At 47.1% G+C, this 22,812-nt stretch overlaps 1 protein-coding gene across 10 annotated transcripts in view; it reads left to right on the top strand.

The window, feature by feature from the left end:
- The window catches only part of SUN1 (Sad1 and UNC84 domain containing 1), a 1,235,850-nt gene that overhangs the window by 500,772 nt on the left and 712,266 nt on the right, over positions 1 to 22,812 (top strand). For all 10 annotated transcript variants that reach the window (XM_069647232.1, XM_069647226.1, XM_069647231.1 and 7 more), the window contains 2 exons: positions 17,589 to 17,728; positions 17,854 to 18,087. In XM_069647232.1, the coding sequence (XP_069503333.1) occupies positions 17,589 to 17,728; positions 17,854 to 18,087 (374 nt within the window). The remainder of the gene's footprint in view (positions 1 to 17,588; positions 17,729 to 17,853; positions 18,088 to 22,812) is intronic.

Genomic DNA, 22,812 nt, shown 5'->3' with positions numbered 1-22,812 from the left:
AGCCCAAAAGTTGTAGGAAACTATAACTTCAACCAAACCCTTTGAAGAAACATAAAAAGGTCACCCATAAAAAGAGTAAAGGACTAGGTGAGAGGGGGGAAAAAGATTCTGCTTCACCTAGGGACAAGATAAAATAGTTGCCTAGTCGAAGCAAAATGTTCTGGGGTTGACACAGGTCAGGAAGATTTATCATTGATATAAAAATCTTACCTAACAAGTGCCATTATCGGGGAAATCCCAAGGAAATCGTAAGAGTAGGGGTAAGGAGGAGACATATTATACATAATGGGCCCGAAGGCCATGGCTAGTGGACACTAAAGAAACCTATTGGTGCAACATACAGTGGCCTTGTCTAGTGGCCCCTGAATAAACTACGGCATAACAAAACCATTAAAATTCACTGAAACAGGGACAGTTAAGGTGACCAGATTTAACACAACAAAACACTTGATTTTTTCAGTGGATATGGGAAGTGATGATCATCTTAACTGTGTGTCCTCCCTGTTGCAAAGCCCATGAATCATACATACCAGATGGGATTCACAATGGCATACAAAATTAGAGGCCGGCAAGATAGCTCAGTGGGTTGAGCGCTTACTGCTGCAAACTGGTTAATCTGCAGGTTTGAATCCCGGCACGGCAACTCAGTCTTTCAACCAAGAGAGGTTGATGAATGCAACTGCGGTTGGGTGATATTATATGCATTTGTGTTCTATGTAAAGTGCTCAGGCGTAAGCGCTATATAAAAACCTCTTCATTAGACACTAGGGCTCATCAACGGAGGTATGCCGAGTTAGGATGATCACTTCCGACATCCGTTGAATTGCAACTAGCGAGGTGAGGTTGCTACACCATACCCTCCCTGGGTCTGTGCAATAAGGATCCCATGGGGGTGACCCCCCATCCCCACCTCTGTGGGGCTCTGGTATGCCCAAGTCAGGGTTCCATCCAACCTCCCTTTTCCTCCCAAGAACCCAATGTTTGTTAATTGCATGAGAAGTGACCCGGTTAGCCATATGCAGGGCCCTTTTTAAGATGGATGGCTTGGAGACTGAACTTTGCTCGATTCAACCTCCTGAAGAAGCTGATGTCCATTGGATGAAGTTTTAACATTCCGGGGAGGGACGTCAAGCAGGCAGGATACCACACCAAGGGGAGGGCATCCGGCAGAAAGCATGGTTTCAAACAGAACTAGAGCTAGCTAATCTAGAAGGGAAAGCAGAGAGATTACACAAATGGATTACAGATACAATTGGAAAGATAGCCCCGGAAAAACCCTTTACACCATCAAAAAAGAGAGAAATGGCTAAGTGGTTTACCCCACTATTAAGCACCATGAAAAAGGAAAACAGAAAGATGGAACTTGAATGGAGAAAACATTACAACCAAGACAAAAAAACATTGTTCCAGAAGCAAATCCATGCATATAAGAAGGAAATTCTAAAAGCAAAAAGAAGGCACTATGACGACAGAATCACAAAGGCCACCAACACACAAAAAGAAATGTTTCACATCATTAAAGAAATGAGAAACCCACCAGGCTGTGACAACACCCCTACCCCCTCTGAGAAACTCTGCAATGACCTTGCAGACCAAAAAAAAAAACGACATCCGACAAACCATCCAACAGAGGCCAGCCAACAGCAACATACAACAAAACAAACCTACCTCAAAACCACAACACAAACTCAATAACTTTCCTGAAATATCAGCAGAGGCATTCGCAGTGCTGGTAAAACACAGCAAGAAAGCGGGTTCACCGATGGATCCCTGCCCCCCCGGACATCTACAAATCAATCCTCGCACAAGGAACGCCAGCGGAATACTACAGAAACCTTCTAAATCTATCACTAGCAACAGGCACCATACCAAGGATCTTCAAATTAGCCTACATCAAACCACTTCTGAAAAACACAAGCGGCGACGTAGATGACCTCCAACTACAGACCAATCTCCAACATCCCATACCCAGCAAAACTCCTCAAAACCTACATATACAAACTAACGCAAGAATACGTTGAAAAACACCAACTGCTAGACCAAGCTCAAGTCGGCTTCAGACCCACAAGAGGTACAGAAACAGCACTATCATCGATCTGGGACGACCTAAAAACAAACGCAGACTCCAACACAACATCAGCCCTGATTCTGCTCGACCTCTCTGCAGCCTTCGACAGTTAGCCATGACACCCTAACCAAAAGACTAGAAGACATAGGCATAACCGACACAGCACTACGCTGGACTAAATCATTCCTAGCGGACAGAACAGAAACCGTTTGGATTAAACCCTTCAAATCCACCCCACGAGTTAATGACTGTGGAGTGCCACAAGGATCCTCACTATCACCACTGTACTTCAACGTCTACCAAACCCCAGTTATCAGAATCTTCAAGAAACACATCATCACATGCTACAACTACGCAGACGATGCTCATATCATCTACAAAATCAAAGACGCCCAAGCCGATCTTTCTAACCTAACCGACTGTCTTAAAGAAATCTACAACTAGATGAATACCAACAACCTGAAAATCAACCCAGGAAAAACAGAAATCATGATCATATCCAAAGACCAAGAGAAGGAAACCGCCATCCCGTGGCCAACGGAAATGGGAATTGCACCATCTAAGGTAGTAAAAAATCTGGGAGTCCTGATGGACAACACCCTAACCTTAGAGCCGCAAATAAACGCAACAGTTTCTTCCTCCTCCACACGGCAAGAAAAATACTACCTTTCCTCTCCTTCACACACAAAACACTCACTATCGTCGGCCTCATCATGTCAAGTATCGACTATGCAAACAGCCTCTACCTAGGAATACCAGAATACCTACTAAAGAAGCTACAACGGATCCAAAACACAGCAGCCAGACTGCTCCTCAAACTATCCAGAAGAGACCACATCACCCCTGCCCTAAAAACACTACACTGGCTCCCAGTAAAACAACGTATCACCTTCAAAACAATGTGCATAACGCACAGGGCAATCTGCGGACAAGGAGCAGAATTCCTTCAAAAGAAAATAACAATCTACAAACCAACGAGACCCCTCAGATCAACTAACGAAATCCGCCTGGAACTAAAACCTTACATCAAGAAAAAACTCGGAGGCACCGCCTTCTACCACTTAGCCGCAAAAACCTGGAACAGCATCCCAAAAGAAATAAGGAACACCAAAGATCACCTTAAATTCAGAAAATTACTAAAAACCTGGCTCTTAGATACCAGAGACTAAAACCAAAGCAGCAGTAAGACAAACTACTAAACCGGAAAGGACACTGACGAGCCCTAGAACCGACTGATAAGCACTCAGGGCACCAGGAGGGGTGACGCCAACAGAGTGGTACACATGCGAGACCCACAGAGATGGAGGCAACAACCCCAGCCAATTCTTACCATCCCCAACCGCCGTATAGCTACAACTAGGTACCACTGGGTTGTGGAACTAGCGAGATACCACCAATCACCGCACTAACTAAGATATGGACACTGGCAGGTGCACTGGCCATGGGGGTGGGGAGCATGCAACGCTGTTGACGGAACGGGCGGAAGAGGCAGTGAGATGCTCAAGGGGCCTCGTATACAAAACGAGCACGAACCTCCAGAGGCATATGATGCCCAAGCGCCCCATCGAGCGAGATTACGCGAGCACAACTGGTCAACCAGGATATAGATGCCAACTAACCAAGACGACTAACAATTTCCTCCTCCGCATACACTTCTCAAACCAAACACAACCACAAACCTCCAGCACAACAAACCGTACAAACTTCACCACACTGCAACAACAAAACAATAAATGCACATAGACCCGCACATCAGTACATGACGACTACCGGCCGCATACTCCCTAGGCCCAGCCGACGGACCCACCGGGCTGAGGCTGCCAACAGTACATCACTGCTCTCTTGCACTTTTCCAACCTCCACCCACTAACTCACCCGCCCTCCCTCCCTCTTTCAGAGCCGCCAGAGCGCCAGGGGACCACTCCGGTGGTGATAGTGCGCGGTACAAATGTCCATTAACATTAACATGGTTGAGCAAACCGTGTAGAAACTTGCAAGGTGGTGGTCCTTCCCTCCCCCTCCCAGCAGAGGAAGGAGAACTATGAGGACGACGTACTGGGCAGAGAGAAGGTGGTGGTCCCCCCTCCCAGCAGAGGAAGACGAACTATGAGGAGCATATACTAGGCAAGGAGCAGGCAATCTGCCAGTACGTTGCTGAGAGAACAGTTGGAAGTGGGAGGGCTTATGCTCCATCGACGGAGAGTGCTGCGCAAGGGCAGAGCCCACTGTGGGCTGAAGAAGTAAAGACCCTTGCGAGGGGGTAGAAGAAGTGAACTAGTCTGTGCTACCAAAGCCATCTGGGGCTGAGATCAGAAATGTCCTGCAAGGGGGCAAATTAATCCCACGGGATAGTACTAACCAAGTCCATAGCCCACCCTGAACTTAGAAAACAGACATCCTAAATGTGGGGGATAGCAAGGGAGAAGGATACCGCTGTGCTCAGCAGGCCCAGAGCCTATCTGAGGCTACAGATTGGACTACTACTAGAAATATATAGGCTGAACATTGTTGCTGTTCTTTTATAGTCCGACCACAAAAGGTCACGGGTCACAAAACAACATCACTGGAGAAGGAATAAGTTAAACTCTAGATTATTTTATCATGAAATTGGAGTGTCCAAAACCAGAGGCCCATTTTATTTATTTTCCTTCCAGGTTTTCTTTTTGGTCAAGTATATCCAGCCAAGAGCTGGGAGGAACTGAGAATATTGTGGGGGTCAGAATACCAGCCACAACTAAATTTCCAAAGGTAAGGTGGACTAGTCCTAGTCTTTCTTTTTAGTAGTGGGATGGAAAAAGGTTAGAACAGTGTTTGACTGAGGGCAGAGTACATTTTTGTGTGACATCCTGACAAGCAACAGTTTGTTGTTTTTTAAAGTTTGGGAACTCTTCTGAAATAGGGACTATACTAGGTTTATTCCTTTAATTTTATCAGTAAAAAATGGTGTACAACAATGTCCTCTTGTCTGTCTCTTATGTCTGACCTACCACACTTCCCTTAGTATTTACTCTACTTTTAAACAAGTTCGCTACTTCTGGTGGGTTGTCGTGACTGCTCTGGCCATTCTACCCCTTTGACAGTCAGTTTCGCGGCCAAATAGTTGCATAGCTGGGACCTAGAAATAAGCGTAAAAATAAATCTCCCTAACACTACCTCACAGGTTTTCCCCTCCAACTAAGAAGACTAGGGGTGGGACAGACATTTTTACACTTCAATATTTTTTACTTGCCAACTTTCACCTTCTTGCCCCCCAAGCCATATGTTTTATTTATTGTCTGCATTTATTTTCAAGGTTTGTATAATGCTTTTATCCAAAGCGCTTTACAGAAAGAGACCGTACAATACAATGTTTAAATGTAAACATAAATGGATATGAATCATTGCTTAGGTTCCAGAGACGACATTCAAGGAAAGATCTGTAATAAATAAATTTTAAGGTGTTTTTTCAATTCCGTAAGAGTGGAGCAAGAACGAGTATCAAAAGGTAAAGAATTCCAAGATTTGGGGCAAGAAGTTTTAAAGAAGAAAACGAGAAGCAGCACAAGCAGTATGTGGTACAGACAGAACAAACTGAGAAACAACATAGATTACAAATAGGATGATGGATGGAAATCTGAGAGTAAAGATAAGGTGGAGCAAGAACAGGGAATACATTTGAAGTCTAAGCAAAGAACGTGAAAGTCACAGCGTTGCCAAACTGGTAACCACTTTAGATGAACAAGATCTGGGGAAATATGAGATGAGGAAGATCGACAGAAGAGAATCCTAAAAGCAGAATATAAAATTAAAACTAAAGGAAAAAAGACAGTTTGGAAGACCAATATAAAGTGAGCAGCAATAATCTATTCGAGAAAGGACCACCAGAGATTGAAATAACGTTTTAGCAGAAGAAAAAGTGTAAGCAAAGGGCGAATTTTCTTAATGTTGAATGAATGAAATGAAGAGTGAACCACAGACACAATTTGGATCTGAAATGAGAGGGGTCAAAAACAACTCCTAAATTACGTGCCTTGAAGGACATGGAAAGTTGAAGTGGTGGAAAGAAAATAAAGGAGAATCTGGAACAAATAAAATGACAGTTTTCAATTTTGAGCCTCCCAGATTCAAGGGATCCTTCAACCACGCTGGAAGGACGCCTGCCATCTCTGTGCGGTGGCTGAGAAGGCTGGAAGACGGCCAAATTACAATATGACCAAAGAACAAGGGAAAATCTTGTAGCATGGCCATTTTAGAGCACTAGACACGTTTAGTAGCCATATGTGGTAAACTCAAAATAATGCAAAAAATCGGATTTGTACAGAAAAATCGAACTGCTGCCACCAGATTATCTTTAGGCAGATAAAAGTAACCAAAAACCCCATGTGTAAAACGTTAGGGTGATGCAAAATTATCATCATCATTGCATTGCCCTGCAAGGTGCTGTGTGCAATTTAAAAGATATAAGAATTCAAAAGGGAAACTAAAGTTTTCCAGTACTGACAGTCTGAAGAACTGATCAGTTTTCCCATAAATTATCAAAAGGTAAGTGAAGCTGAAGGCTTTATTTCCCTTCAAGAAGTAATTTCAGCATAAAAAAACAAATGGAAAAAAGTGGGGTTCCATAGAAAACTATGAAGGGAAGGTTGAAAAAACAGGGTTCGAAATTGAGATTCAATGACCAGGAGCTAAAACTGTCTTCTCAGTGTCTGGCATCACCCAGTAGACAAGAGCTACTGCATGGGAAGCAGGAGCTATCAGAGATGCCCTTTTAACATTTGTCCATTTTGTATGAACCATCATATTTAAAACTATATTAGATGTGTTCTAATTCTTCTTTATTAACCTTCTCAAATACTCAAAGTCAATGTCACATTTTCATGTTTGGGAGGCACCAGTTGGCCCTAGGAGCGAAAAGTAGCTCCTGGTAGCGGTTTGTTTCAGTCTAATCGGCCTCTACTCTGCTAGAAGCAAGAGCTAAATAACTCCTAGCTCCCCTCAATTTCGAACCCTGAAAAAGAAACAGCCCCATGTCATGGAGACAGTGGAAAGATGCAGTTAATTTGCTTTTTTTGGTATATCAATGAGTGGCAGATGAAGGGGAAAGAAAAATGTGAGTGTGGTGTTCTTACAAGATGTTAAATTATTGTATCGGACGTTATGGTGTTGCATCATGGCAATGGGTGCAACTCATAGTGGCTGTTCTTGCAAATGTTTAGAAACTTGGAACTGTAGAACACTGGGGAGACATCCTCACACACACTAGAGTGGCTATTGCCTGTCCAACTCTAAGGGCAACAGTTTCCAAATATGACCTGTTTGAGAAGAGTGCCCTGATTCATGTCTGAGACCACAAATTTAAGAAACACAAATTTATGAAACTTAAAGGGTAGAGTGGATGAATGCCCAACTTGCCCTACGCTAAGGTGGAATTTCCCTACCTGAAGAAAACCAAGGATAGTCCAAGTCATGAAGTCCAAAGTAAAATATCGGTCTGTGTCCAAAACCTATGCTTGCTCTCAGAACTAACTGCATACAATGTGTAGGGATGTCGGCATCAAAAATAAAGTGTTCCAAGTAAAGTTCAGAGCTTCTATCTCTCTGCCTTGTAACCCGCTCCCCTTCCCCAAGTTCAAATTAGTTCATCAAACACAGGGGTTCCCTTGCCCAAGTTCAATTCTTCCAACTTTCAACACAACACTAAACCTCAATAACGCAACAAAGTCTTTGCACAACCCAAGCTTCTTTTCAGGAGTTTTCAGTGGCTATTCCATTCAGGGGACCCGGTCTAGGTGCAGTTGCCGGACCACACAGTCCACCCATTACAGATCATGCAACCGGTACCCTTGCTTGACTTTTTCTCCTTTGACGCCAGTACACTGCTTCTCCTCAGCAGTGAGATTTGCCTCCATAACATTGGTTACTCTCGCCTGACACTGTATTGTGGCTTGGTTAACCACCTTGCACATGTTACTACACCTGATATTTCCTTGGCCCTTACCAATGCTTATTTCGAGGGGATTGGGTCCTCCGACGTATTCCATATCTATGACATGTAATCACCACAGCTGTGCTGCTTCGGAAACTTTTTTCTGCGTCCTGCGTCGATGACATCGATGTGCCGTCGTCGAGGACCTCGTCCGACGTCATCCGATGTGATAAGTAGGACGCACGACACCCGTAGCCTCAGTTCCGTTTTTTCCGCGAACATGTTGCTTTGTGAATCTCGGTTAACGCCTTGACTCTTTGGAGTTCTGTTCTTCGAACCTGTTCGTTTTTGTGAAAATCCTTTGTGTGAAGATGTCTTCTACTTCGTCTTCGACCCCGCGTCCGGGCTTCAAGAAGTGCGGGGAGTGTGGGTCCAAGATGTCGGTGACTGACTCGCACGACACCTGCCTCTGGTGCCTCGGGGAGGCCCACGACACGGATGACTATCGACTGCCAGTCGCTCACGTCCAAAGCCTTACGCAAACGTAAGAAGTTGTCGGTAGGTCGGGTGTCCAAGCCCCGTAAGTCGAAGTCTACGGGGCTTTCGACGGATGATTCGAGGGGTGACTCTCCGCGTCATCGCCGGAAGTCTCGTGGGTCTCCTTCTAGGAGTCGGTCTTGCCACTCCTCAGCCTCTTCGAGGCATTCTCGGAAGCGCCGACCCCGGTCGTCTTCCAGGTCCTCTTCCAGGTCCTCTTTGGAGGACTCTGCCCGGCACGTCGCATACCCCACCAGCCGTGCGACGCCGGAGGAATGGGCTTCCTTCGGGAAGAAAATGCTGGCGATTCTTGAGTCGCATGGTACTAAGCCGTCCGCGCCCCCGAGTGGGGTCGGTCGTGAGAGGTCGAGAGACACCGCTCTCAAGAGTGGTCGGCACGAGTCACGGGAGAGGTCCCGTTCGGACAAGGAGACTCGTTCTCGACGTACCCGTTCCAGGTCCCGGTCCTCGACGCGTTCGAGACCGTGTACACCTGTGAGGTCTTCGAGGAAGACATCGACGTCTGAGGCGTCGACAGGCTTTCTCGAGGCTCCGGCTCCGAGGAAGTCGTCGAAGCCGTCGACGCTCAGGTCATCGAAGGACACGCTCGGGGCTCCGGCTTTGAGGGCTGTCGACGCCGCCGATGCTGGCGGCGCTGCATCTGACGTCGACGCCGATTTCCTCGACGCCAATCCTCTCGGCACCGATGCCTGTTCTCTCGGCGCCGATTCGCTCGATGCCATCGACGCCTTTCGTGTCGGAGGTACCCCGTGGCACAGGGGAACCCCCTAGGAAGGCTCTGGTTAAGAGCAAGCACTCTCGGGTGCCTTCTTTTCGCCACCTGGAATATATTTCAGAGGCGGATGAGGGTTCTGATGGCCTGGTTCCTAGTCAGGTTCCAGATGAAATTGTCTCGGGCCATAGTCAGTTTGACGATTTGAGGCAGTCACTGCATGATGCCAGTGGACTGGACACCTCTCCGGAGGTGGAGTTTTGTAGGCCTGAGCCTGGCTCTCATGCCGATTCCTCGTACCGGCGCCTTATGGCTAGGGTTTCTGAGTACTTGGGATGGTCTGCTCCCCCAGGGGAGTTTGTGCAGGATGATCTAACGGACATCCTTGATGTTGGTCCCCCAACTGACCCGGTACTGCCGTTCCATATGGCTTTACAGAGAAGGGTGGCGGCGGCTTGTTCTGCTCCGGAGAGTCTCCCGGCGGTGGGCAGATCCTTGTCGCGAAAATACCATCCAGCCAGTAGCAACCCCTGCTACTTGACCAGGCACTCCACTCCGGAGAGTTTGGTGGTGCAGGCGGCCACGGCCCTGGCAAAGCAGGCGTCGTACCCTACCATTCCTCCGGATAGGGACGACAAACGTTTTGATGGCTTGGCGAAGAAAGTGTTTTCTTTTGGTGGTATGGCGCTTCAGGCGGCCAACTCCATTTGTGCCTTGTCTCGTTTCACACACACTCTGTGGAACTGTGTTGCGTTAGCGGCTGAACATAGTCCTGAAGGGGACGAACGGGATGGTTTCCTTGCTATGGTCCAGGATGGTAAGGATGCCATGTGTGAGTCCGTTCAGTCGGGTTTGGATTTAGCTGAATGTGTCAGTAGGTCCAAGGCGGCAAGCACCGTGATACGCAGGTTTGCGTGGTTGCGGAAGTCGGGGTTTGCCCCAGATGTGCAGTCCCGGCTCCTCAACATGCCCCTTGACGGTGAACACCTTTTTAGCCGCAAGGCTGACGAGATCCTTGAGAGGTTGCAGACCTCAAAAGCTGCAGCGAAGGCGTTGGGCGCTGCAGTTCGCCAACCTCCGCCTTTTCGTCCTAGGGGACAGCAGTGGAGGGGTTGTTCCTTTCGCTATTACTCGTCCTTCAGTAAAGCGAGAGGAGCTGGCAGTCAAAGAGGCCAACGCAGGGGTACCAGAGGTGGACGACAGGGTACCCGTGGTGCCAAAGCCGCTCGGGCAGTTGCCTCTTTGCCCTCAGGTAACGCCGCAGCCGCTCCCACTCAGTCATGAGGCCATGTCCCATGGTTCGCCGTTTGGGGGAAGGCTGGCGCAGCATCTTGTAGAGTGGCAAGCCATTACTTCAGATGTGTGGGTTCTGGAGATCATAACCCACGGCTACTGTCTTCCCTTTCGGCACAGGCCTCGCGACAATCCACCGGGGAACCTCTCTTTGCAGAGTCTGGATCCACTCCTAGCGCAGGAAATTCAAGCCCTGCTGGAGAAAGGCGCCATAGAACTGGTGCCTGTAGCGGAGAGGAACAAGGGATGGTATTCCCCTTATTTTTTGATTTCGAAGAAAGACTGGGGATTGAGACCAATCATGGACTTGCGCGGTTTGAACAAACTCCTCAGGAAGGACAAGTTCAAGATGGTTACTCTCTCTCAAGTCCTCCAGGCCCTTCAGCTTCAGGACTGGTTGGTGTCACTCGACCTCAAGGATGCTTACTTCCATGTGCCGATCCATCCCAAGCACAAGAAGTACCTGAGGTTCGCGGTTGGCGACTCGCACTTTGTTTCGGGTCCTGCCGTTCGGATTGACCTCCGCTCCGAGGGTTTTCACCAAGCTCATGGTGGTGGTGGCAGCGCATCTCAGGCAAGGGGGGATTCACGTCTACCCCTACCTGGACTATTGGTTGATCAGAGTGAGCTCTCCCGAGCAAGTCCTGGATCATCTGTCCGTCACCTGCCACTCCCTTCACAGGCTGGGCTTCTCCCTCAATTTAAAGAAGTCCCATTTGACGCCAACACAGCGGCTCCAGTACATCGGAGCAGTGCTCGACACTTCCCTGGGGCAGTGTTTTCCTCCCCAGGTGAGGGCTCTTCACATTCAGCAGATGGTGCACAAGTTTCAGCATGCCCAGACGCTCCCAGCATTCGAGTTCTTGAGGTTGCTCGGCCTCATGCATTCTTCTGGTGCCAGAGGCTCGCCTGCGGATGAGATCTTTGCAGTGGGCACTCAAGACGCAATGGTCGCAGTCCTCCGGCAGGATGTCGGACCCAGTTCAGGTGCCGCCCTCGGTCGCCCGGGACCTTCTGTGGTGGGCTGTCAAAGGCAACTTGATGAAGGGGGCTCCATTTTGGCTTCCCTGGCCGGAGGTGACGATCGTGACGGATGCATCCCTCACGGGATGGGGAGCTCATGCCAACGGGCTGACAGTCAGCGGTAGTTGGTCTCCGTCGGAGTCCAGACTCCATATCAATCTGTTGGAGCTGAGGGCCGTCAGGCTAGCCCTGAAGGCTTTTCTGCCGACTGTGCGAGGAAAGAGTGTCCTGATCCTGACGGACAACGCAGTGGCCATGCACTACCTCAACAAAAAGGGGGGGGCAGGGTCACTTCCTCTGTGCAGGGAGGCGATGCAGCTCGAGTTCTGGGCCATCCAGCAGGAAGTTTCGATCTCGGCAGTTCATCTGGCCGGAGACGAAAACGTGACGGCGGACGCTCTGAGCAGGCAGAGCACGATCTCTCACGAGTGGGAGTTGGCTCAGGAGATTCTCCTGGAGATCTTCGCCCTTTGGGGGACCCCTCAAGTGGATCTCTTCGCCTCCAGTGTCAACCGGAAGTGCGAAAGGTTTTGCTCGCGGGAATTTCCTCCAAAAGGAGCCTTAGGAGACGCGTTCGTGGTGGAGTGGTCATTCCTGCTGCTGTACGCGTTTCCTCCAGTCCCTGTCATCCCGCAAGTGCTGCGGAGGTTACGCAAGTTCGGTTCCCGGATGATCCTCATTGCCCCGGTGTGGGCTCGGAGGACATGGTACCCGGACCTTCTCGACTTGTCCATCTGCCCTCCACGTCGTCTTCCCTACCGAGACGATCTGCTCTCACGGGTTGGGGGTCAGGTTCTCCATCCAGAGGTCAGATCCCTCAACCTTCACGCTTGGCTTCTGAAAGGTTGAGGTATAAGGATTGGGACCTCCCTGCAGACGTGATGGAGGTGTTGCTTTCAGCCCGAAGGCCAGCAACAAAGTCTCTGTACCGTTGCCGTAAGTTCTGCGACTGGTGCAGAGTTCAGAATGTGGATCCTTTTGCATGTGATATCCCCATGGTTCTGTCCTTTTTACTTTCTTTGGCCCACAGGGGCTTGCAAGTGGGTACCATTAAAGGTTACCTGGCGGCTCTGTCCATCTTTAAGCGCTCGTCTGAAGAGTGTTCTTACTTTAAAATCCCTTTAATTTCAGTTTCTGAAAGGGCTCACTAATGTGTTCCCTCCGTCACCTTTCCTGGTGCCCGGTTGGGATTTAAACCTTTTTCTTAGGTTTCTTATGGGTGCTCCGTTTGAGCCTTTACATTCTTGCCCTTTGAGGCTGTTAACTCTGAAAACTGTGTTTTTAGTTGCGGTTACTTCCGCTCGCAGAGTGAGTGAGTTACAGGCACTTTCAGTTAAGCCACCCTTCACTGTATTTCACAAGGACAGGGTTGTCCTTAGAGTTCGTCCTTCCTTTCTTCCGAAGGTAGTGACGGAATTTCATTTGGCCCAGAAGGTTGTTCTTCCGGCATTCTATCCTCCTCCGCATCCTGTTAAGGAAGAGGAGAGGCTCCATAGGCTTGATCCTAGGAGAGCTTTAAGCTTTTATGTTTCACGCATGTCCCGGGTCAGAGTGGACGATCAACTCTTTATTGGTTTACGCTGGAAAGCGTTTGGGGCAAGCTGTGACGAAACAGACTTTGTCTCGCTGGATTATTTTGGCCATCTCGGGAGTGTTACCGCTTGGCGGGTAAGGACCCACCGGCTGGCTTGCGGGCCCATTCTACCAGGGGTATGGCTGCATCTACTGCCCTGCAGAGGGGTGTTCCTATTCGCAACATCTGTGATGCAGCCACCTGGGCTTCAGTACATATATTTGTACGTCACTATTCCCTCGATTCCATCCGAGGACAGGATCTGGCCTTTGGCAAGGCGGTCCTTTGCTCTGCTATTTGATTGGCTATTCTAAATTTTGATTTTAAATTCTTTCCCTCCTCCTTGCTCTGGTACTGCTTTGGGAGTCTGTCATAGATATGGAATACGTCGGAGGACCCAATCCCCTCGAAGAACAAGTTACTTTCTTACCTGGTAACGTTCTTTCGATGGGATGGTCCGACGACGTATTCCATATCGCTCCCTCTCTGCCTTCCCCACTGCAGAATTTCTTTTGCGATTGCAGCTTACGTTCCGCAAGGCTTTGTGTCTGACTGGCAGTTGACTAATGTCACACGTTCTGGGGGAAAAAACTACAACTGAGGCTACGGGCGTCGTGCGTCCTACTTATCACATCGGATGACGTCGGACATCGGAGGAGGTCCTCGACGACGGCGCATTGACGTCATCGACGCAGGACGCAGACGCCGAAAAAAGTTTCCGAAGCAGCACAGCTGTGGTGATTACATGTCATAGATATGGAATACGTTGTTGGACCATCCCATCGAAAGAACGTTACCAGGTAAGAAAGTAACTTGTTCTTCCTTATAATACACAGTTCATTGGACTCTTGGCTGTGACCAGTGTGGGGTTTCTCATATCCTGTGTTAAATTGTTCATGCTCCACTTGGCTTTGCTAGCACTGGTTTAAGTTAATGCAGTTAATTCCGTCAAATTCACAATCTTTCTTTCACTCCGTTCAATATGCCAGAATGTTTCCAACTTAATTTCAGTTTGTTGAATATTCAAAAGTGTTTGGCTTTTAATTCATTTGATATCCCCAATATTGTCCATCTTCTTTGCCTTGCTTTCATTTCGCTCAGTATTCAAGATATGCTGGGTTCTCAATTCGTTTGAAAAAGAAAGTGCTTTAACATGCTTTAATTTCGCTCGGTATTTACATTGCCCTTTAACTTGCTTTCTTTTCGTTCACTATTCAACATATGCTTTAACGTGATTTTGTTTAATTCAGCATTATCTTGCTTTCATTTACTTCGATATTCAAAATGCCTTTTAACTTGCTTTCATTTCGTTTTAGTCCACATATGCTTTACCGTGTTCTCGTTTCATTCAGCATCACTGCCTGCCAGCCCGGTGTTCCCACTTTCTGGATTCACTCACTGGCCGGTCTTAAGGCTCCTCGCGAGTCCTTCAGATGCTACGGTTTCCTGTTCTCCATGCAGTCACTTGCGTCTTCTCCACCGGCGGCGGTCTTGTTGTCCATGCGCACTCAGCAATGCTTCCACGGCAAAGCAGGATACCTATGACCACTTCCCACCGGTCCGGCCGGCCTTCTTCTCACTGATTGCTACTGGCTTCTGGCTTCTTCTGTCACTGCTTCCTGCTAAATAAACTGCACTGCTTCACAGGCCTTCAGCGCTCCACCTTCCACGCTGCCTCAACGGAGAGGTCTCCCTGCACACAGCTGCAGGTTCTCCCGCAGCTGATCATACTTCCACAGCTGACTCAATTTGTAATGGGCTTCCAGCTTTTAAAGCTCCCGCCTTCCTTTCTATTACAAAAAGGACTAGACTGCTTATCAGCAAATCGTTAGTCCTGCCTTGTTCTTGTCTTCTTCCTCATTCCATTACTTAGTTGGGGGCTGATAAGTGTTCGTGTTTATAAAATGAGGATGTGTTGATCCGGTTATCTTCTTGTTCGTTCCAGTACCGATTTGATGCACTTTGGGGGATTCTTTAGGGGAGTCGCAATGAAAGGGCTAACAAAAGCCTATGCAGGATGATGGTGAAAGGAAAATGGGGAATTCCATGTCTCACCCAAGGACGTCCTCTTCCCCGTTCCCCAAGTCTCCTCCACCCAGGTGATCCTCCCTCTCATATCCATAGCCTTTCCATGGCCACCTGAGAAGAGGATACCGGGGGAAAAGTAACTACACCCCTAGGTGCCACACAGAGCCCAGAACCAGGTAAAAGCCTGAAGACCCATTGGCACGCGCATCCCATAACCTCATACTGCGGCTTTAGGACATGTAAACATACATGGGCACTCAAAAGTTTTAAACCTGCTCAGCAATGGAAGTACACCCAATCAGACAATCTGCCAACACAAGGCTATAGACCCACTGTATGAAGTAGCCCTCCATCTCGGTCGAGTGTTGTGGTCCTATGTACCCTTAGGCCACAACTGTTGTGTGCACTGTCATTTCCTCCTAGTAAGCCCGATAATGCCCAGTGACTGTGGCAGTGAACATACCCTTGTGATTGGGAGATGAAGGCATTCTTCTTGGTCCTTTGGGTTTGCCTCTTTTACTGTGCAAATAGAATTGCCTACCTGCAATGAGATTCCAAGTGTATAAAATGTGCCTCTGCTGTGGACATTCCTTTATTTTGTTACCCTCTATTGGTGTCAACCACCTTCATTCCTAAGCATTTGGCTTTGCCTACTTGACAACACCTTGCAAGAGACGGGAAACCCAAGTAAATCCTGTCCCGACTATTCCGGTATCGTAAAATGACAGAGCAACTCGTAGGCCCGAAGCCTGGCTGAGTTAAGTGTTAATTGATTTTCAAAGCACGCACCAAATGCTTGCAGACTTAAGCTTTTTCGCTTCTATGTTAACAGGTATGAGATTGCACCAGAAGTTGAGTGACCCGGGTCAGTGATAATGCTGCATTCCAAGAGCGCTTGCCAGAAGCTGCCCAGCTGCTGGGAGGGAAGGGCGAGCTCAAGCCAGGTGCAGACAAGTACTTTTCCATCGCGAACAAGTTAAGGAGAAGCTTCTAGAAGAGTTTACGCAACATTTGATGGACAGCCACAATTGATAAAAGCAAAGGGCAGACAGGAGAAGGGGGATTCACCAGTGAGCTAGTTGTGCATGCGTAGCGTCCTGGTACCGAAGTCCTCTAAGTGACTGTTCCTGGCTGCTGCATTGTATTGGGCGCTGCCCTGTGGGGGAAGAGCTACCCAGTCCAGTGTCCATTGAGGGTCCCTAGTGCTTCCAAAATAACGAAGGCACCTAAGACTGTGTTCATGTAACTTGTGCATTTATCGATTTGTCAGCATACATCTCTGCAGTTCGTAATGATTACTTGCCATTTTATCTTACTTATTGTAAAATGAGTTACAAAGTGTTTCCTTTCTTCTGAGTGTTATTGTTTCAAGAAAATCCAAACCTGCAGAAGTGTGCTCACTCTCGGCTGGCCCCAGTGAACGCGCACACATAGGTCCCTTATTTACAACCAGTGGACCACCTGCATGCTACATTTTGGCCCTGGGGAAAGGCCTAATCTGCACAGACAGGGATACAAACTGTCTACAAGTGGCTGGATCTGTTGAATGTTTATATTTTATTTAATAAAAGGATATCATTGTGCTCAAGTGTTTTATTGTATGTCAATCTCTATTGTCCTGTGGCATCCTTTAAATGTCTGCTAGTGTCTCCTGGTTGCCATTGTGTGTGCAGGCTACTTGTGGTTTCTGCTGTGTTCGTTTGCAATAAGTATCTTCTTGTTCTAGATGTTTTGAAGCTCTGCACACAAGTTTCTGCCTCGTTATGCTGGATTTTCTTCAGACACGGACTGTGTATTCCATGTTTTCTCTTCCATTAAGTGCATTTGTGTTCTTTTTTTATTTGTAGAAATATTTAGGAAGAATTCAGTTTAACCTTTTTGTTGTGCATGCTTAAGAGCTATACCTCTGTCTATGGTGTGTATTAGTTATAGCTGGATTTTATGCTCATGTCTTGATCAGAATGTCATTAAAGCATTTGTGGTCACTTGTGTCTGATGACTGAACAAAGAAAGTTGTATTTATTAGGTTTCCGTTGAGAATGCTTCTTCAGTCACTGTTCTGCAGTTTCACACTTTTCTATTAAAATATTAATGTCTCTTCTAAAGTACCTACAATTTTCTAATGCTTTTTTGTTTGCTACCTACAGCAAAGCATATCAAATTCGCTTTCTTTACAATATGATACTTGGAATGTATATCTCCTGTGAATCATACTTTGTACATTATCATACTCATGACTTACATTTCAATATATATGACTTGCCAAATGTGTAACTGTCTATTGATGAAATGTGCCTAAAAGCATATTTGTGTGTCAGCACCATGAGACTTACATTGAGGTATTGGGCGCCTTGTGGCAGTGTAGTACCTTTACCAGTTTTCGTGTGTTTGTGACATTTCTAAAATAGTTTCACTATTCTTTCTGTAGGTTTATGGTACTCTGGACTTGAGGGAATTATGTCATTACTTCCTCTTTTAATTGGGGCAAACGTTCGTACGGAAAAGTCAGAGGAATCTTCCATACCTACAGAGCAACCAGATTTTTCTGGCTCCTGTCCACCACCAAAGGTAAACTAGTACGCCATTTACTTAAACAACCCTATTTTTATTCTTCCAGATAGAAAGTTGTGTGAAATGCATAAGCTCCAATTCATAAAAGAAGCAAACTATTATCTTCTGTTATTTTCATGCAGATTACAATGCAGTTTGATTCTCACCGTGTTACAGAGCTAGAACAACAAATAGCTGTGTTGTCTGGTAAATACCATCTACATATTGAAGAATACAGTAAAGTGGTGATGACTCTTCAGAAGGTTGAACAACAAGTTGCACAAATGGATGACAAAAGTGGAATGTCTGCAATGATAACCAACATACTGAGTCAACATTTCAAAGCTCCTGCACCTGGTCAAGGAACCTTCACAATGGTGAGCCCAAAATGAAGATAGTGTAAGCATTACAAGTAGGTTTTCATCTGTTATGCTGTGATGTATACTGTGCACCGTTGCCATTTTCATGGTCTCCAAGCGCTCTGGCAGTTTTGAAAAGGCAGGTTGTGCAAAAGCTTTAGTTAGTGTGATCGAGAGGGAAAAAGCTAGAGAGCTTTGATGTGCGGTTAGCTTCAGTTTATAAAAAAATCACTGTCTTAGGTTGGCTTTTAGTTGGTAAGGGTTAGTTTGTGTTCGTACCAGTGACCAGTGTGTGTGTGTGTGGGACGATTTGTGTGTAATTAGTGGTTTTCTCTGGCATGTTGTCTTTTGTTGGCTAGTGATAAGTGTATGCAGAATATTGGAAAGTTTTCAGTTAGTGATGTCACTTGTCTGTACCCTTCTATGTGATGGATATTGGGGTCTGGAAGGGTTCATATTCTTCTATGGTGGTGTGTCTTAAAATGCTTTCTTTAGTTGAGGTATCCAGGCTTTGGTTCATTAGGATTCGGTTGTTTTGTGTGTGTTGTGTTGGCTGTTTCTCTGCAACAGTGTTTCCTGTTTAGCTTGCTGAGTTAGAGCCAAGTGTTTAGCAATTTTCTGAATTTTAGGCGGTCTTCTGTACTTCATATTTAGTTCTCCTTCTGCAGTGAAGTCCAAAGTTTTGCCAAGATGCAGGAGAATGCTGATTCACCAAATTTCTGCTTTGAGTATTGTTTTGGTTCAAAACAAATGTCGTTGGTTGAACTTAGTTTTCGGTTCGGTTTGGTTTGTAGATGGACATTTTTTCCCTGTTGGAATTTTGCTACTTGGCTGTGGACTTCAGTGGGCTATGCAGAGTGTTCTGAAGAAGGCTCTTATTTGACTGGTAGCCAATGTAGGGTTCTCAATGCTGGTGTGAGTTATCTTAGTGAGTCTGAAGAGTAGTCTTGCTTCTCCTTAGTTTTTTGGTAAGGTAGTCCGACATTCCGAGATAGATGTTGTTGGCGTAGTTTATTCTTGACATTACAAGGGAGATTAAGGCGGGTGTTTAAGTAGAAAGGTGAAGAAAGGTAGTATCCGCTTGACGGTGTGCAGGTGGAAGAAGTACTACTTTGCTACTGTGTAGACTTGCAGTACGAGTTTTAATTCATTGTCAAATAATAATTTTAGATTTCTGACCACTTTGGAAGGTTCTGGTCGATTCCCATTTCGGTAGGCCATGGAATATGTTGTTGGTTTGATGGGTCGTATGGAGTGATCATGATTACGGTTTTGTCTGGGTTGGGTTTAAGGCTGTTGGTACTCATCCTATGGTTTATTTCTGTGAGGCAGTTGATAAGAGTTGGGTGGTCTTCTCCACTATTTAAAAAAAAAAAAAAAAACTTTTTATTGCATTTCAGCAACCAGGCAAAAGCCATTCTACAGCAATGAGAAATAAACACAGACAAAAGGAACTAGGAATCAAACATTCATCTTACTATGTGCGCCCATTAGTTGTCTGATGTCTGAGTTTTTGGTCAGTGTCTTTTGTAATACTTATTGCCACTGTCCTCCAGTGCTTATTCCTGGCGCCCACCTCCAAACCCTTACTGCACACGTAGCCCAGTTGCTCCCAGCAGTGTTGCGTTATTAGTCTTCCCAACTCTGCATGCTTCCCTCCCCACCCACAACCCTCCATCCAAGCCTCCCCATTCCTCGCTATCTGCCACTCCGGACTCTCCTCCCCACAACCCTGTTAAGCTCAGGGTGGCCTGTCGTCCGGGGTTGCAAACAACATCTGAACTACTGTGTTCCACGGTCACATAATTACTGACCTACCTTTGTCCCCTGTACACAGCCCTATGCCACACCAATGCCTCAGCCCATTTCTTTAAGTCTTCCCACCATGCCTCTATTCAAGGGCCCTCTGCCGACTTCCATGCTAGCACAATCCTGCGTTTGGCCAAGACCAGTGGTCGAAGTGTATGAAAAGAAGTAGGGGAACTATGCTCCCTGCTGGCCTTCCCCCACACCCCACAAACCCCATTGCCACACCCCCTCCCGCGCACAATACAAACCCTCAAAAACATGCACCTGCTGTTTAAGGGAGTGTTCAGTTGCACTGAAGTGCAAATCTCAACTTCTTCCTACACTTTTAATTTAAAACGAAACCTTTCAGCGAACAGTTTCTTTTTAAAAATAAAAGTATAGGAACAGAAACTTAATTTAAAAAGTAGAGGCGCACCGCTCCCATCCACTTCGACCACTGGCCAAGACGCAGATGAGGTCTTTCATCTTTGTTAGATGTGCTTCCTCATGCCGCTGTGGGACCATTCCCAGCAGGCATGCCTTAGGTGGCCACTCCTGCATGGCGATCCCTTCCCCTGAAACTCTGCCCACTATATTTTGCCTAAGGGCCATGATTATCGGGCATGGCCAAAACCTGTGTAGCATCCCTGCTGTTATTTTCGCATATGGGTCATCTGTGCTCCTTAGCTCCTGGGAACTGAGATGGCATATGGGGGTCATATATGCCCTGTGTGTGACGTGTTATTGTATCTGCCTAAGTCTGGTGTTCCTAGACGCTTTCCCCATTCATACAAGTATTTTGGCCCATTCCCCATCAGTGAAAGGCCATCCCAGGTCTTCCTCCCACTTGGCCCCCACCTTGAGTTCTGGCTGACCAAGTCTGTCAAGTATCATCTCACAGAGCCTTGAGCTTACAACCCCCTCCCCCCCCTCCCTGCCCCCATCTGCCGGGTCATAAAATGCATCTAACATAGTATCCCCCTCCTCGCCCTGCTTCAGACCCGGCCATCTGTCCTCAAGCCATTTTAATCAGTCTATCGTACAACAACTGGCCTCTTGGAATGTCATTTTTCTCTGTCAGTTCAAGGTAACGCACCCATGCACCATCTTGATATAAGTTTCCCAAAGTAATTATCCCATTCGATTGCCAGTGCCAAAGTCTTCATCCCAGAGTTCTGAGCGCCGATGTCTTCCGTAGACTAGCGTCCCCTACCCAAATGGTCAGACACTGCCCCCAATAACCCAATATCCAGTGAGCCTTCATCTGCCAACTAAGTAATGACTAAATGCAATGGCCTGCAGATAGTATACCTTGAAATGCAGTAGTCTGATGCCCAATCTCTCTAATACCTGCTCATTGTGCCCAGAAATATTTCGCACCTCCTGCATCCCCAGATGAATCACCCGTTCAGTTTTTGAAAGAACTGCCCATGTATGTCATAGGATATATTTACACAATGGTATAGCGGGTGCGGCAGTTCCACCATCTTTAGTGTAGCCGCTCGGCCTGTTACAGACAACGGCAGCCTCTGCCAGAACTCTATGGATATTTCGACCCCTTGAAGCGCCCTTAATGTGTTCATTTCGTGTTCCTTCCCAGGATCACAATAAAAATCTACTACAAGGTACCTAAATATATTCACCGCCCACTTTAGCCCAAAGTTTGGTAGGCACCTTTGCACCAGCTCTGACAGTGGGAATAGCCTCAATTTCTCCTTGCTGATGGTTATGCCTGACCTTGCGAACCCATCAAGGACCTCTTGCGTGTCCTGGTTTAACATTGAGAGTGGTCTGTAGGAACTGAAGTCGAGCTGCGATTTGCCGGGTTTATGTATCGGCACAATAGTCGACTCTCGCAGACTTGCAGGCTGCAAACCAGCCTCAAATGCCTCTTCCAGCATTTGTAAGAGATGCAGTGTCCACTCACGCACATACTCCTTATCAAATTCTGTCGGGAGGCCTTCGGACACCAAGGTTTTGCCAGTGGGCAGCGAGAGTATAGTTGACTTTGAATCCTCTTCAGTCAGCGGTGCATATTGCTTCTCTGCCTGTTCTTGCTCGAAGCCTGCCATCACTATGTCAGTCAGGGTCGTCTCCTATTTCCACAACGTTCCCTTCACCATCAGAGCTGTACAACTCGTGATGGAATCTACCAAATGTTGCATTGATTTCGCTTTGGGCTGGCCACTCCTATCACTGATGGAGCTGCGTGACACAGCTAGACCAATACTCTCCCGGGCTTATCCCCACTTTCGTGGAGTCTCTCCAGGTACTTGGTGTAATCATTTTTGCCCAACCGCTGCCAGTGTGCAATATAAGTCTGTCAGAGCCCAGTGAGCTCCCCCTCGCACATCCCTGGTTGTTCCTGCCCCTCTACCAATGCCTCCATCTGTGCCTCTATGCCTCACCTCTCGTCACAAACTTGAAGGTTGCCCATAGGGCCCCTGTGCTATCTAAGCTCCCCAAATTCTGAGCAAAATACTCTATCTTCTTCCCCCATGTGGGCTCTAAACTGCTCATCCAGTAGCGCTTCTACTTTTTCCTTATGTCTGTATTGAGGGCTTATTTGCGGCTCTTTGCCACGTTACAACCCTTGCTTTGTATTCGGCTGTAACAAATTCTCCTAATGTTTCATTGCCCGTAAGCATTTCATCTATGCATGTGTGTACTCCATGCTGCCTCGATTAATAGGAGTAACCTCTTTCCCCATGCAGCTGCCTCCATATGTCTCTCGATGCCAGCTTCCGCAGTAAGGTGCTCAATGCTTTTGCCAGTGGAGCCTGTTTCTTGTGCCTATCAGATCTATCTAGTGTTGGGTCAAGTGTACCATTGAAATCTCTCCACCTCCTTCCCCCTCTCCCCCAAATATCCACACAGTGCCTCTATATGCAGCCAGTTTGGGGCCGAGTGCCTTGAAAAATGCATTAGCATCGTTGTTAGTGGCATACGTATTGA

This window comes from Ambystoma mexicanum, chromosome 2q, assembly GCF_040938575.1.
Source record: "Ambystoma mexicanum isolate Mex_15411 chromosome 2q, UKY_AmexF1_1, whole genome shotgun sequence".
In the NCBI taxonomy this organism is placed as follows: domain Eukaryota; kingdom Metazoa; phylum Chordata; class Amphibia; order Caudata; family Ambystomatidae; genus Ambystoma; species Ambystoma mexicanum.
This window is presented reverse-complemented; position numbering and strand designations above follow the sequence as displayed.